Source organism: Melospiza georgiana, chromosome 3 (assembly GCF_028018845.1).
Source record: "Melospiza georgiana isolate bMelGeo1 chromosome 3, bMelGeo1.pri, whole genome shotgun sequence".
NCBI lineage: Eukaryota > Metazoa > Chordata > Aves > Passeriformes > Passerellidae > Melospiza > Melospiza georgiana.
In genome coordinates this window covers 19,225,005-19,240,694 of record NC_080432.1, presented here as the reverse complement: position 1 = coordinate 19,240,694, position 15,690 = coordinate 19,225,005, and the positions used below count along the sequence as shown (strand labels likewise).

General features: G+C 39.7%; 1 protein-coding gene across 3 annotated transcripts in view; it reads left to right on the top strand.

Annotated features, from left to right (window-relative positions):
* The window catches only part of MACROD2 (mono-ADP ribosylhydrolase 2), an 848,022-nt gene that overhangs the window by 588,176 nt on the left and 244,156 nt on the right, over positions 1–15,690 (top strand). For all 3 annotated transcript variants that reach the window (XM_058019700.1, XM_058019699.1, XM_058019698.1), the window contains exon 8: positions 10,203–10,276. In XM_058019700.1, the coding sequence (XP_057875683.1) occupies positions 10,203–10,276 (74 nt within the window). The remainder of the gene's footprint in view (positions 1–10,202; positions 10,277–15,690) is intronic.

Here is a 15,690-nt window from a genome sequence, read left to right as displayed (position 1 = left end):
CCAGATTGCATGTTGAAAATGCTACTTAAAACAGGTTCAATAAGACCTAAAGTTCATATCAAGACTAAATTGGATTTGAGTTTCTGGAATTGCATGTGCCATTGACTGGTTATTTAATTTCCTTTTTGACTGAAGAATGCAAGACTCGATAAAAGCATAATTGTGAGTGAAATGCAAATCAGAGATGTTAGGTATTTGTAACAAAAATTTGTTTAACAATTAATACTGTGATCTTTTGAAACCCTGAATTATCTGATGAGGTCTGGATTATTTTGTTGATCAGCTACCAGTATTGGGTTTAGAAAGCAACTGCTTCTTGGGGGGATTGTTAATCAAAAGTGTTCTGATGTGGGTGTTATAAGACATAAGGTTATTTTAATATTTTACCCATTAATTTATTTTTATACTCTTTAGCATTTGAGATCTTGCTAAGGGCATCAGAAGTGTGTAATGCACAATTTTAACCAGGCAGGTTTGCTGAAATCAGAGTTTTAAATTTCAATCTTTCCTTACTCTTGCTTTAAGCCAGTTTTTCCCATTATTCCAAACTTTAACAGTCTTCCAATTGCTTTTCAGCTGTTGTGTATAGTGCTGTAATCTCAGAACATGCAGAAAGGTTTTTCACTGCAGCTTTGGGGGAAGGTTGAAGAGGTGCTAGTGGATTCCTTGTAGTTTTTGTTTAAAAAGTTGTTGCTGCAGTGCATCCTGAAATGAAGATAAATAGTGTAGATTGGCTAGTTGCTGATAGATGCAGGAACATAAAAGCAAATAAGGCACATTGTGGTCCTTGCAGGACACAAAAGAAGGATATGTGGAGCTGACTACTATGGAAATGACTACTTCAGAAATGACTACTACAGAAAGCAGCATCTGGGCAAGGGGAAAAAAGCTCTTTCTCTTAAAAAATTAATGCATAAAATTGTTGAGCTAGTGCAATGATGCATCAAGTCCAACAACCTGCACAAGCACTTTTTTTATCAGCGAGCATGTAGTATGTGTTCAAGTAGCATGAATTGCCTTTCTGCAGGGTGAAGAACAAGCCATTAAACATCAAATTTAGAATGCACCCCTTCTCTGTTCCTCCCGAGTGTACTGGCATTTTTGAACTCCACATTAGATGGAAATATTTCAGGTGTGAATTGTTGTAGATTTCCTGAATACAATAGCTGCTGGTGTGACCCTTTATTATGGTTTACTGCAGTCTGAGGCTAAAATTGAAAAAAAATCCCCAGTGTGAATAATAAAGTCAAACCAAAAATCAATAATGTTTTTGTTAAAAAGACTAAACTAAGTAGATTAAATGGGCCAGACATAGTGTCCTGCTTTTTCACCCAACCTGCCCTATAACTTTCTTCCTCATATGTCTTTTGGGAAAAAAGATAAAAGAACAATTTTATTTCCTTTTTTTTTTTTTACTTCTTTCACAAGGAGTAAGTATATATTGTTTCAGCTGATTATGTGCTCTTAGAAAATCTTTAATTTCCCTTGGAGAGGAGATAAGAGCAGTGCTTCAGTAGAAATAATGTCAGATAGTTTTGTTTGTTCTTGTACGGGCATGGCCTTCCCCAAAAGCTCTGTTGGTTTTAGATAACCCAGCGTGGTCTTTGTCTTGCATCTGCTGGAGCAATTGAACACAGTGGAAGTGATTTAAGGGCTAGAGCTGGGCTGGTAATTCTCTCTGTGTTCTTCATGTGATTTTGTGGGGTTTTTTTCACTATTGCCTGTGCATGTTTCATTCCTCTGAAGTTCCTCAGACTTTCTGTGCTGCCATTTTCCTTAATTTTGCTGTGGTGGCCTATGTCCATTACATGCATGTGTTTCCCCCTAGTTCTTGTAATTCTTGCCATGCCTATTCGAGACAAAGTACTGAGAGCTCCTGTAGGAGGATAGAATACAAGAAAATAAAGATGGTGTAGAAAGTAATCTCACCCCTAAGGAGTTGCAGGTGGGCCAATTATCAAAGAATAGGAGCAGGTCTGACTTTACCAGGCCACAGCTGTAACCAGTGAGAAGAAGATGCTATAAAAGAGTGGGGTGGCTGGGTGAGAAGGGAACTGGGGCCAGTGGTTGCTTTGTGAGGCAGAAAGTGGCAGTGCTCTGAGGAGCTGCCCAGGAGAAACACCAGGAAGGTAAGGAACTTTTGTGGTAGGAGACAACAGTATGGAACCCCTGCAATGAGATGACAACAAGCTCCAGCAAAGCCGGTAGCCCTGGTATTTTCTCTAACATTCAGCCCTTCTTCCCAAAATCCTACTCCCCATCTTGCACAAGAGGTTCCATGCTCCCTGCCTCTCCTCCTCTTCCTCCACCTCAATCTGCTGCTCCTCAGTGCATTTTCCTGGCTCCCACTCTCTGCATAAAGATCCCTCAGCAAGAGGAGTGAGTCTCTCATGGCAATTCCTACCCCTTCTCCCCCTGCCTGGCCTATGGTGGCAGACATATTAGTAGTAAGCTGGTGGCACATCAAGAATACTACTTCAGATAAGCCTTCAATTGGAGCCTGCAATCAATAGCAGCATGCCATGAGGAACAGTGCTTGGCAAGGTACAGAATCATTACTTTATTCCCACTGCTGAACAGATCATCCCTTGGTGCTTGGAGACTGTGTGTGTCAAGGGGGGCCTGGGAATGGTGTCAGTGTAGGTTAAGGAGGTCCAATGCCCTGCACCACACGTTTCAAGAGCAAATACCAGTTTCAAGTGGAATTCAGAGCATGTGGGTGCACGGGGGTTGTTTTGATTGGGTTTTATCTCCTGTGGCATTAGCGAGATACTTTAGGAAGGTAGGATTGATTCCTTACACTTTGCTACACTTGAGAACAACAGGGCATTTTTATTTAAATCATTGGGTGGAATAAATATTTAACCATGTTGGAATTGTTACTAGACTGAGGCCAATATCCCATTGCTGTGCAATTCAGTGTATGATGGGAGATTTCACAGCTGAGTAGTGCTTTACGCTTTGTTTCAAATTACTTTGGCTGTATTATGTTGCCACCCTTAAACCCAACTTGCTTGTTATATATGGCAAAAGAGAAGATTTAATACTCTGCATTAGAAAGCTCATGTGCACTTTGAGATCTCTTTCAATTAACATTTCTTTGTACAAGGTTTGTTTCTGGAATAGCAATTCTGGTTATGGTATGAAGTGTATTTAAAGGAGAATGATGTGCCTGAGCTCAGGAACAGCTGTATACATGTGTTTAAACAGCTGTATAGTTTACACAGACATTGCATATGCACCCTCATAGGCAGATTTTATAATTGCAAAACTACCTGTATGATTATATCTTCCACTTGCATTTGCATTGTGTAGGCTTTCTCCTCCCATAGGAGAATGCTAATGGCAAGAGCAGTGAGATCTTTTTGCTTTCAGTGTTGCACTGGTGTCTCTCTGATCTTTCCCCTACTGTGCTCATCTTGAAGCCTAATTTTCTGCTTGGGCATTACAAATTCCCTGACAGACAGAAAAGCTCCATCACACAGCACAGTAAACAGCACAGCTACAAAGCAGTTTTGATTTCCAGAGTCTCCAAGTATTGCTTGCTGTGTTTTTTTACAAGACTGCTACAGAATCCATTTCTCCGTGATGTATTCCCTGCAAGCATACTCCTTTACAAATGCTGGAAAAGTGAAGCCAAAACCTAGACTTCTAATAAAAAGAATCTACTACTACTGCAGAAAAGTGAAATTCTTACACACATACAGCTCTCCTTCAGAATGGCATTATGATATTTCTTGCAGTAAGGTACTTGCAGGGGAGCACTCTTCCTCCTCAGTAGTCCAAAGGTAAATGCATTTTCACTAAAAATTTGTCCCCCCTCCAATGTTAATAAATTACAAACAACTCAGTAAATTTGAAATGTATTTTTTCTTCAGTGGAATCTTTAGACTTACTGGTGCAAGCCTCTGTTCACATGACCTACATGATTACAGTGTATGTCTCTGCTCAGCTGACACTTTTAACACAGTTATAGGGCAGGTGTTTTTCCAGTGATACCAACATGGCAGAGCATGAAGTGAAGCATGGTGTGATATTGCATATTTCAGAGAGAGCAGCTGTGACCTAGTTTGTCTTGCACTGTAGCCACCTTTTGGCAACTTCCAGCTGCATCCCTAAGCTGAGCCCAGATGTAGAATGGAACAGAAAAGCACCTGAGCGGCAGATGGTGCAGGTGAGTTGATGTGCTGATTGCACAAGAGGCCACTCTCAGCCAGCACACCCTGGGCACCTCTTCTGACAAGCCAAGGCTGAGCAAGCCCTGGCTTGTCAGGACAGTCCATGTGTCTTGACCTCCAACTTGTCTTGATTTTGCTGGCTTGTGTGAGTTCCATCATGCTCCCTGGTGCCAGCATTGACTCTGACTGACTTAACCAGGGATCCCTGTCTTACTCAGTGCACTTCTGCAAATAAAGAAAGGCTCTCCCTTATTTCAATTCTCTACCAGCTTAGTGTCACTGTATCAGAGCAGAAAAGTTCTTGTGAGGTTCTTTATTAACCACCTTCCACCAGCTGCATCTGTCATGTCAGTTGAATGCAAGTGGAAATGATTCTTCAGAACTGCATGTGGTTTTCTGTTGCTGCTGAATTTTTTTCACCTCAAAGGTTTGCACCTTTCTTAGGAGCAATTGAGAAGTGTATAATGATTTCTTCAGAATAATGTTTTCTTTATGCATTTTGAAGATTTCTTATTTCCCCTTCTATATTTTACAAGAAAGATAATTAATTAGTGTAGCACAGTCTGTGAAGGATACAGTGAATACGTGCGGCTTTGTTTCTTGGGGTAACAGAAAGGTTACTGGCTTTTCACAGTACTTAATTCCATTTTCTTAGAGTTAGTTTTTGAGTGGACAGCAAATAAGGTTTTCTCTGGCTGAATGAGTTCAATAAGGCAAGGTAGGTTATTTAGCAGAAGATTCATGGCTCTTCAGTTTAGTCTTCAACATAGCCGATCCATATGAGGGTACTTTCTTTCCAAGTTATGAGAGTCCACAAAAATGATCAAGGTAGGAACTTAGCTGGTTTGTTCAATCACTATGTGACAATGATTATTAAAAAATAATTAAAAAAGAAAAGGAAGAGTGAGTGAAAAAAAGGCAAAAAGCTCAAGAATAGCAAGACAATAAGCTTTTTGGTAGAATACTATCATCTCTCTCCAAACAGAATGGATTTACCATGGTAATGGGAATCAACATGAATTCATGAGTGAATTAATTTTGACTACTAAAATACATCTCTGACAAGATGATTGTATGGGATCAGTTGCAAGATTATTCTGTTTATTTCGCAGCTGAAGCACAAGTGGATGTATTGAGTTAACCCTACCTCAGGCATGCTGGGCTGTGCATCTCATTTGTTCTCTTTTGTTGTCCTAAGCACTATCTGCATTGTCAACAGCTGGCCTTAACCCACATGGCCATAATGAAGTGCAGTTATTTATGTGTTGGTTGTGATTCACAAGGTATTTTCAGTACCAATAATCATATCAGGTTTCAGAACATGTATAGAATAAATTCTTAGTACCTTTTTTCCTCTTCTTCCCCACTTATTTCCTTTAAAGCACCTTTGTATTCCGTGCCATCTGGTGCTGATGATTCCCACATAGCAAGTACTTGATGCACGGTGGAGATAGCCTGTCATACTGACTGCAGAGATGGCCTTCAATGCAGTCCCCCAGTTTAAAAATGTGACAAGCTACTATTTGGAGAGCATCATTTATATATCTGTAAACATACTGACAAATTTATAAACGTAAAACATGGAAGTTTTTCCGTTTTAACAGTCTTGTTGATTAAGCTGTGGGACTCAGGGTTGATTTTAGCACACAGGAACAGTCTGCAAACTGTTACATCTTGATATATGCACAAATATGCCAGTGTAGATATTTTTCTGAGGAAAATATGAAAATACATAATGATTATTTGTGTTGATGTGCATTTGGTTCTTTTCATGATTTGCTTCAAAATTAAACCATTAAAACTGGCAAATAAGAATATAAGACCATGACAAGCCTTTTAGAATCCATAGAGAAGGGAACATTTTAAATTAATAAAAACCTGCCTAGCACTTAGGCTGTGCTAGCAAAAAAGGATAGAGACCTTTTTGTACCAGAAGGAGTTGATTTACAGAAAACATTAGCTATCTCAGTTGAACTGACAAATTATAACACTTATCACTGCGGCTTACTGAAGTGATTTTTCTGGATTGACATTTGCTTGTTAGTATTATAGCCCTCCTGTTATAATCTGTTATCTTAATCCTCAGGTAGGTCATATTCAAGTTTGATTACTTAATACCAGTGTTTTGTTAATGGGCTCTTCATGGGGAGGTGGCATTACCTGATTGTAAGTTAGACATTTTTTGTAAGACTGGATCAAGCCCAGTAAAAGAGGCAGATAAAGCTACCAGCATCTCCACAAAATTTGGGAGTCCCTGAAATTGATTTCTGTTAGTTGTGTGTCTCAAAACCCTTGTTGCTCTGTTATGCTTTGAAGAACATTGTGCAGGGCTGGAGTTGGACTCTGTGATCCTGTGGGTGCATTTCAACTCAGAATAGTCTATGATTCTATGGACTGCTGGTATATGTTTTTCTGATATTGCACAGATGAATTAGGCATAGTAAAGACATTCATAATTATTAAATGTTTCTCCACTGAATCCCCCAAGCACAAAAGACTGAGTATTTACACAAGGGTGTCTATCAACAGGGAATTCACTGCATATTTTGTGTACTTTGATGAAACAGGACCATTTATGTTCTTTCCAATTGCATTCCAGGGAAGAAATACAAAATTTAATGGAAATATCAGTGTGTATCTCTAGTTACCTAGTTCTCCTCCACACTCTTCTCCTCTAAAACAGCACATTTATTTCATATCAGATCCATCCAAATAATTCTGCCATATCTTATCATGCCTTTGCAGGAAAATTATGGCCATGATGACTGCAAGGACTGTCATAGCCTAAGGATTGCTTTGCCAGCCGTTTCACAGGTCAGGGTTACAATTTCCAGGAATAAGTTGGTAAAGCCCTGGAAAGAGTTGCAGAATCTTGTAAGTTTGAAGACCTCTCTAAGGAAGCTTTCCTAGGCTGTCACTGTGGGTAGTGTCTGTGCAAACACCTACCAAAAGCATTGGAGATCAGATGAGGTGCATTTATGTGATGGTAGCAAGGTGCACACCCTGGTTCCTGCTGAGTTAGAAGGTTTGTACCCACTGTGCCATCAGCTGTGATGATGAAAGCTGTGCTGTAAAGGGTGGCTGCTGAGCTCAGAGGGGCACCAGAAGAGTGGCTCCTGCTCATATCCAGGATTTTGCTGTACTTAAGGAGCTGGGATCCTGGTAATGGATGGTGAGATGTGATCACTTGGCACTGCAAAATGAAGATGGTGGCCGTAAAATTGTCACTTGCTGAAGCAGCTCTTCAGGAAGCAGACACAGCCTGCCCTGGTTTTTGGTATGGGTGGGTATGTTGCCAAGGTGTTTGCTGTGGCAGTGGGGAATGTAAAAAGCTCAGTCCAAGTTAGATACCTGTGTCTGTGGGTCTGTGCACTTCCCCACACACCTGTCCATGACATACAACCTGCCAACCCTCTCTTTTTCTCCATGCAGACAAACACAGTGAAGTCCTGAACCTCATGGCCCATGTGTGCTTTTTTGTGCCCTTGTCCTTTTCAGTATGCTGGAGGAGCACTCACTGCAGTAACATGGCCCACTGTCACTCATTACTTTACCCGTTTTATCTTTTGTGAAATTGAGCCTTTAGCCAGAATTGCCTGAGCTGCTGCTCCAGCAGTCAGTAAACTGTGAGGTACCTCGAGCTCATTTCTCTCAAGTAATTTGATTCCCACGTGCTTCCTGAGATTGCTTTTTCTCTGAAAGAGGGATGGGGGTACAGATGGGAGCAAACCAGAAATGTTCCAGCAGGCAAATGTAGGCTAGAGATAAAAACAATGCAAAAGTGTGTTTTAACAGATCCCATCTTGCTTTATCTTACTTTAACCCAGTCCATAAACAAAAATGTTTTTCTGTTTGAGAATCAGACACACAGGAGTTTTTGTGCTGGTGCAAGGTTTGCAACAGGAGGCTAATTCCATCCTGCTTCTGCATATAGTCAGTAAGATAATCCTTTCCCTAAAATTTGCAGAAATGTGTGTAAAATGCTAATTAGATGATCCTTTTTGGGGGTTAGCTGATCATAAAATACTCTGATGGATTTCAACATATTTTCTGAAGTCACACACAGAATTCAAGGCTGTTTATTTAGGTTGCAGCACTGTTTCCTTTACATTGTGGTGACTTAGTAGTAATTGAAAACCAGTTTTCTAGATAAGGTTCTATTTAAGAATGGTTAGTATGGCAGCAGTTTCTAAACAGTGTACAATTTATGGAGAGATTCTATACAATATCCAGTGCTTTATCACCATTTTGGCCAGCTACCCTGCTGCAAGGGAGTGAAAAACAAGCCTGAAAAGTTAATCTTGCTGGAGGGAGCATTGTTCTGAAAATAAACCATTCAGTGCATAAACAATAGTATATCAGTTGTCTGAAATACGCATTTGTCCCTCTGCACGGTGTTCATTTTATGTCCAGGCAGAGCTACCACACTCAGGGTATGGAATTTCTGTGTGAAAAAGCCCCAGATTGTCAGCTAGGATATTACTAATTTGAGCAGATGGTCTGCTTAGAGCTCTGTTATTTTGTGTTATGAAAATGAGGCTGCTGGAAGTCCCCGCTCTGGGTTTCGTTAGTGGTCGTTAGCTGGTGTCATGAGACATATGCCTTGATGACATCAGCAGCATTATTAAATGTTACAAGAATTTATTTTCCCAGCAGCAAGGGAAATATCCACAGCAACATTTGTAGGGTCTAAGCTAGTTTTCTATCATGGACTTGGTAACTTTTTTTTTTAATGTAAAAATATGCTTTATTGAGAAATGTATTCAGAGGACACACATGCTAAGTGTTGATATAATCCAAAACTGAGTATTTTGCTTGTTTTTCTTGATGAATTGTTGTCATCTGTCACTTCAGAAGAGTACACATGCTGCTGGAGCAAATCTTTGCAGAGTCAATTTACAGGAAGTGATGTTTTGGGAATGTGATTCAGTGGAGGGATTTTGGTTTAGGTTGGATTTTTTCCTAATCTTGCATTGCACAAATTCTGAAAAAGGGTTAAAGAAAATATAAGTCAAAAAGCTGAGAATTTATAACTTTTTGCAGTATCTGTGTTTCAGCTTATGGTGCAAGGGTGATGTAAGAAAGGCTGTATCTACACAGCTGTATGCCAAATTTCATGACTCTTTCTAACCCTGTTGCTTGCTTGTCCACTGTGCCTGCAGCTCCACCTCTTCAAAGCCTGTTCTATTAATCTCACCTACTGAGAGAGATTCATGCAGCTTATGGGGTTTTATTTTTAAATCCTCACAGAAACGATTTGCTGCCCCCAAGTTAGGAATTTAAAGGAAAATTAAATTAAGGAGCCTAAGTAATGAAAGCATCCATGGATTTGATAGGTAGAAACCATCAAAGAAAAAGTCTGTATCCCTGGAAAGAGTTTTGTTATTGTTTAGTGCTGGGGGGAATTGCTATTGCTAATGTATCATGCAACGCAAGGTCTTAAGTTCATATGCTTATGCTTCATGACTTCTTTAATTTCCAAAGTTGTTTTTTATGATTCAGGCCATAAATTGAGAGATTTCCAAATCAAACATTTCTCTCTTTATAAGGCCTATGGCATTGGGGTCATAGTGTGGTGTGGTTTTGCTGACAGATGGATTAAAAAAAGAAAGCCTTGAGAAAGCCCTTATGCCTTAAGAAATGTCTGAATTTTTCTTGCTGCCATGAAATGTAAGCCCAGTATTTGTTACTGTGATATATGTTTTGAATGCTTGCCTGTCCAGTATGGCACATGATAGCTCTCTATTGTTTCTTCTTCTCTTGAGCAGTGGACTTCTCTTAACCAGAGTCAAGGAAAAAAAATCCAATAAAGCATTGTTGTGTCTATTTTCAATTTATTTAGCTGGGGAAAAATTCAACAGATGTTGCCTAAAACCTTTGTACAAATCTGTGAAGAAGGGAGTTGACCAGCTGTAATTGCAAAATATTTTAAAGAATAAGAAGGAAAACAACCCAGGTTTTTGTTGTCTTGTATGTAAAAGAAATTATACCTTTTATTTATCTCCCATTTCTTCTCTTTTTCAGGTTTTCCAAACGAGCCTGCTGCTGTCATTGCCCTTAGCACTATTAAGGAATGGTTAAGCAAGAATCACAATGAGGTATGGAGCAAATTATTTTTTTTTCAGATTTCTGTTTAAGGTTATGGTCTTTGACTCCAAAACTGTGAAAAGAGTAAACATAGGCTTGAGCCTTGAAGTCAGGTCAGGACATTATAGCCAGTGGAAGATTTTTATATCTAAAAGCTATACTAGAGTTCAAAGGAAATACCTTTGTTTGAAACCATACTGTGCATTTTCTGTGAATTTCCTGTGCATTGTAATCTTTCCTGGCAAAGCAGAAGACTGTTCTCTTCCTAAGCTGGTTCTGAGTGTCAGAGTTTTTGGGTAATAACAAGGAGATTCTTGGAAAGGAAATGTGCACACCAGTTGTCACTGGAAACCGCCACCAAATGTCAGTGGTGTGCCAGAGGTCACTTTACAGTAAAGACCTGTAGGTTCCCATTTTATGTTTTCATTAATTTTTGTATTTACTTCTATTTAGTGTCACTAAATATGTTATTTTTTATTAGTACTGGTCATCTTCCAGTGGCAACATAATAGTGATTGTTTGTACAAGACAAAAAATGCTTTTAACAGAATGATCTGCATCTCTCCCCTTCCCAGTGTTTGTCTTTCTCTATTCCTAGTGTTGGCTTGCAGAAGTGCAGCAAAAAAGTGGCAAAACAAATAATATCATAATGTCTTAAAGCGACAGTCTGCCTGTTTCCTTGTGACTATAGCAGATTTCAGACAGTTGAAGTTGTTTGGTATTTTGTCAGAAAACATTGAACAAAGCATGCAGTGGAGAAGCACTGCATACAAGGACATAATTAGTGATATTTTTCCTCTAGTATATTCAAGGAGCCTATTTTTTTCCCAAGCATCTGATATATCAGGGTATGAATTTAGTGAGTTTATGTGGTTTTGTTAGGTTTTTTTGCCAAATTTGGATTGAGAGGAAGTAATATGTTGAGATTTGAGTGGTACAATTGAGGTTTTCAAACCTGGAGGTGCACTAAGGAGGGCAGACCTGTCTGGACACTGATTATTTCAGCGCTGAGTACTTGGTTGTTGTGGCTTTTGCTGCTGTCACAGTTGCTTCCCACAGCTAGAAAGATGAGCAGTGAAGCAGGGATTTGGGGTGGACAGACTTGATTAACACTATTAGGGCCTAAATCTCACCACCTTAGCCCTAAACTTATATTTTTGGGATCTTGTCTGTTTCTAAGTTTCACCTTGATGTGTAAGGTTAAAACCAGTATGTTTGTGGTGGTTACCATCTTATAATTTCTCCTAGCTTCATTTTAACCCTATCATTTACAAAATAGGCTAAAAGGTTTAGTTTTATTTTTTGCTCCAGAAATAAGCATTTCTTCCTCAAAAACTGAGTCTGTATTGTATGTACACCTCCTGCCTTGCTCCTCACAAACTCCAATTTAACCAGAATTACCTGTAACTAAGTAGCTGTTGTTTATAATATTTGGACAGTGAAAGGAGTCCAGGCTAAATACAAAGCAATTATTTGAAGTTATCCTACTCATTTTACACCACAGTTGATTTTTCAATTTGGACTATTATGGCTCATAGTTGTTGTCCTAAATGTGTTTTTCCTAACATCCTGAATCCCAACCTCACCAAGCTGAGGTCTCACTGTTTGATGCACTTGGAGACATATGGGTGGTGCAATTATTGCATATTACTGGTGATGATGATGATGACTCAGAGCTGTTCCCCCGGAGTTTTTGTTGATTTTCAAAGGAAGTGGAGTATTATATTTCTGTCAAGATATGTTTTGAGGGTTTGGTTATCCACAACTTTGTGCTTTCTCACATGAAGCTTACTGTCTTCCTGAGGTTTTTCCACAATCCTTTGCCTTAAGTTTTAGATTATGGCATACTAGCATGTTTTACTTGTCTTAAACAGGACAGCAGCAAAATGAAGATAATTCATTTTATGAAGGACGGCAGTAACTTTTGCAGTAAAAGGGATCTTTGGGAAGCATACCATTACTGGATTTCTGTCATTTAATGCATATAGCGATGTGGGCATAGTTACCTGGTTTAAAAGAACTGTGTCAAGTGTCAATCTGATCCATTTTATATTGTTATGGAACCGCAGAATGTTTTGCATTGCAAGGAACCTTGAAGTGCATCTAATTCCAGCCCCTGCTGTGGGCAGGGATGCTACCCACTGTGCCAGGCTGCTCAGGGCCCCATCCATCCTGGCCTTGAACACTGTCAGGGGTGTGTACACTTACTCCCTTGGACTAGATTTTGTGTTTTGAGTAATAATATTATACATTACCCAATCTTTTCCCCAAAGTAGCTCATCATACAGCCATGGAATTAAGGGAGTTTTTGTGCTTTAATATGGTCTCCTCTTATTGCACACAGCCATATGATATAGTCCTTTCTACAAAGTTCTGGCTCAAAGACAGATCAATTCCCACTACACCCACTGGATGTTTAAATTCACATTTTCTAGTCTGGGAGCAAAACCCCTAATGATCTGGCACAAGGGCAGCTTTTCAGAGTGCTGTCTGCATCTCATTCCTGTTACCGCTGAGCCAAACCTGCTCTCTGTACTGCCTGTGCTGACAGGATGAGTTGGTGTGTCCTGCTAACAGCCTCTCCTGAGCAAGAGAGGCCTCCTACCCTTGGCTCTGCCAGAGTTAAATCAATCAAAGTCAGCTTCTTCCCCTCAACCTCTGCTCTGCAATCTGCCTTGCCTGTGAGAAGGTTCTGCTCCTTTAGTCCCAAAGGTGTCTGGCAGCCAGTCGTGCCCTTGGACCGAAACACTCACCGAGGTCTCAAACTGCTTGATTGTGGAATGTGAATTGACTGATTGAATTCAAGAAGTTTTAGTGCAAGATAGAGAGCATGCTCACCAGGGAATCTCCCTCCATAGCAATATACCTGGCAAAACCAGGCAGGTGAATAAGAAGGAAAGCTGATAAATTTCCAAGTCTTCTGTTGTGCTCTACAGCAGCCATGTCTTGTCTGCCTTCCAGCAGCCCAGGAATCTGTGACCAATTTGAGAAAGATAAAGGAATATTCTTGTTTTCACCTCTCTACCTTTCTGTAGTACTTCTTTCCTTTGATGGTGTAATGAAGATGTTTCAGATATTGATATTAATTCCAAATATAAATAAAGCAGTTGCTATATTCCTTAGTCAGCCCAGAGGCCTGAAAATGTGACTTGAAGGACTTCTGCAAGCTGTGTTAGAGTCCTGCAAATTTCTCTGTCACAGTATTTAAAAGACAAGTGATTTGCATTTAATAAAAGGTTTTCTTATCCAAGCCCATGGTTGTGCTTGACCCCTCAGGTGTTTGTATAAAAACTTATTAGCATGCTTAACTCTGATGTCACTTAGATGAATGTCTCATTACCATGCAAATGGAGTTAGCTGCTTTCTGAGGTTAATTGTTACAAAGCAACAGAGAGGTACTTCTATTGTAATTTACTCAACACACAGCCACCATAGTCCAGCAGCCTAAAACTCAACTACAAAAAGTTGTCTGGAAAAAACAACCATATTTTAGGTAGTGGTTTGGACTCAGTTTTGTGCAGCAACAGCAGCACCCTTCCACTCTTGAAATGAAACCCTTAGTCAAACTAATCTCTGGCTGTGCTTTACACCCAGGTTTGCTGACTTGCAGCCAGGGGGCAAATCTAGTTTAGAAGCTGGTAAATGGTGTTATGCTGTAAGTGTAGAAATCCCTTGGAGCAAGCTCCCCAGTATGGCCTCAGTCAGCAGTAGTGGTTAATTTACTGCAGACCACCTAGGCTATCTCCTTAGCCGACTGTGCTTTCACTTTGCACAAAGTGCTCCAGAGGTTTAATAGAATTCTTCAGAGCACAAAATAGAACTGGAGTTCACTCTTTAGGAAATTACACCCTGGGATTCATTTTAAAATGCACATGAAGCTTTTTAAACAGGTCAGAATATTTGTTTCTGGGATAATTTGGCAAGGTTTGAGGTGTTACTAGCTGATTTCCTGTATCTCAAAAACATTATGACAGCTTTAAATACTGGACCTCCTACATTATTGGGGGTGATGGGGAAAGGGTTGTTTGGGGTTTTGTGGCAGATATATAGAAATGTTTCCAATGATAGAAATTATCTACTTCTGCTTTGCTGTGTTTCTCAAAAGGGTGAAAAGTAAAAAGACCTCAGTGTGTGCCTTACCATACAATACACTGACATGGAAAGCCTCAGGACTTTTTCACTGCTCAAAAAAAGACTTTAATTTAACAGCACATTTAATTCAAAGTATTGTTCTTTCTCTTGCACAATATCTCACAACATTTAATACACGCCCTGATAGAACAACTAGGAAGGTGCAATGGCAATGTGTGTCTGCCAGTGGAATAACTGATACAAATTAAAAGCACATAAATGAGAAATAAATAGACACATTCTGAATTCCTTTTCATTAGACTCACTGCTGAAGAGAGATTTTGTTTCTTATTTTGCCTGAAGTACATGAGACTTAGGTCCTTGTCTTTTAGCAGCTTGTTATAAATCATCCCACAGCCGAAAAAAAAAAAAAAAAGTGAACATTTCCAGCAAAGCAGGATGAGCCAAATCCCAGTCCAGCTGAAATTAGTGGAACTCTGTTTTAAAGGGGGTGGGGAGGTGGTCAGGATAGCATTTGCTATGCTCCTCCTGGCAAAAATGTTCATGAGGAAGCCCCTGTTTCTGTAGTTAGGCACACTCCAAGCTGGGTGTCCTGTACTTGTGCTTCCTTTGATGTTGTGCTCCATCCAAATATGATATGTGGGGGAGTTTTCCACTATTAATGTAGCTAAAGGTAGATATCTCATGCAGCTAAAGTGGTGCTGGGTACTGTGACCAGTTTGGAGAGAGATATTGTAATGAGCAGCTACTGCCTGGGAGGTCAGAGCAAAGGGAGCTCTCTATTGCACAAAGCAGGCTTGCCTGAAAGATCATTTAAATATTAATTTTATTGTGTTTTTAATTTCTCTAACCCCCTGATTTCTGTGGTCTCAGCAATCTAATTCTGGCTCTTCATTCTTCAGAGACAATTAAACAAAGTGGCATCTAGAGATGAGGTCTGGGCTTTATCTCTGCAGAAGGATGCAGATGGAGACAGCTTGTCTTGGAGAATGTTGCCTGATGCAGTTCCATTTAATGTAACCTCAGTTAGATTTCCCTAGGGCAGAGCAACTAACTTTCAACATGTATTCCAGAAAGGAGTGGAGTAGCTAGCTGGCAATATTTAATTAATGAAAACCAGTGCAAAAAAAGCCCCAAACATGTATATTAATGTAAACAACTCCCCTTAAGACAGCATGACTTTTACTTTTGTTTTGTTAGCTTTCATGTTTACAGTTTTATAGTTGTCAACAAAACCATGTGAAATTTTGACAAAAATTATATGTATTTATGCCTAAGGCGATATCTTTTAGTTTGGGCCTGCAGTGACATGTGTTTATTGTAAAGAACATTT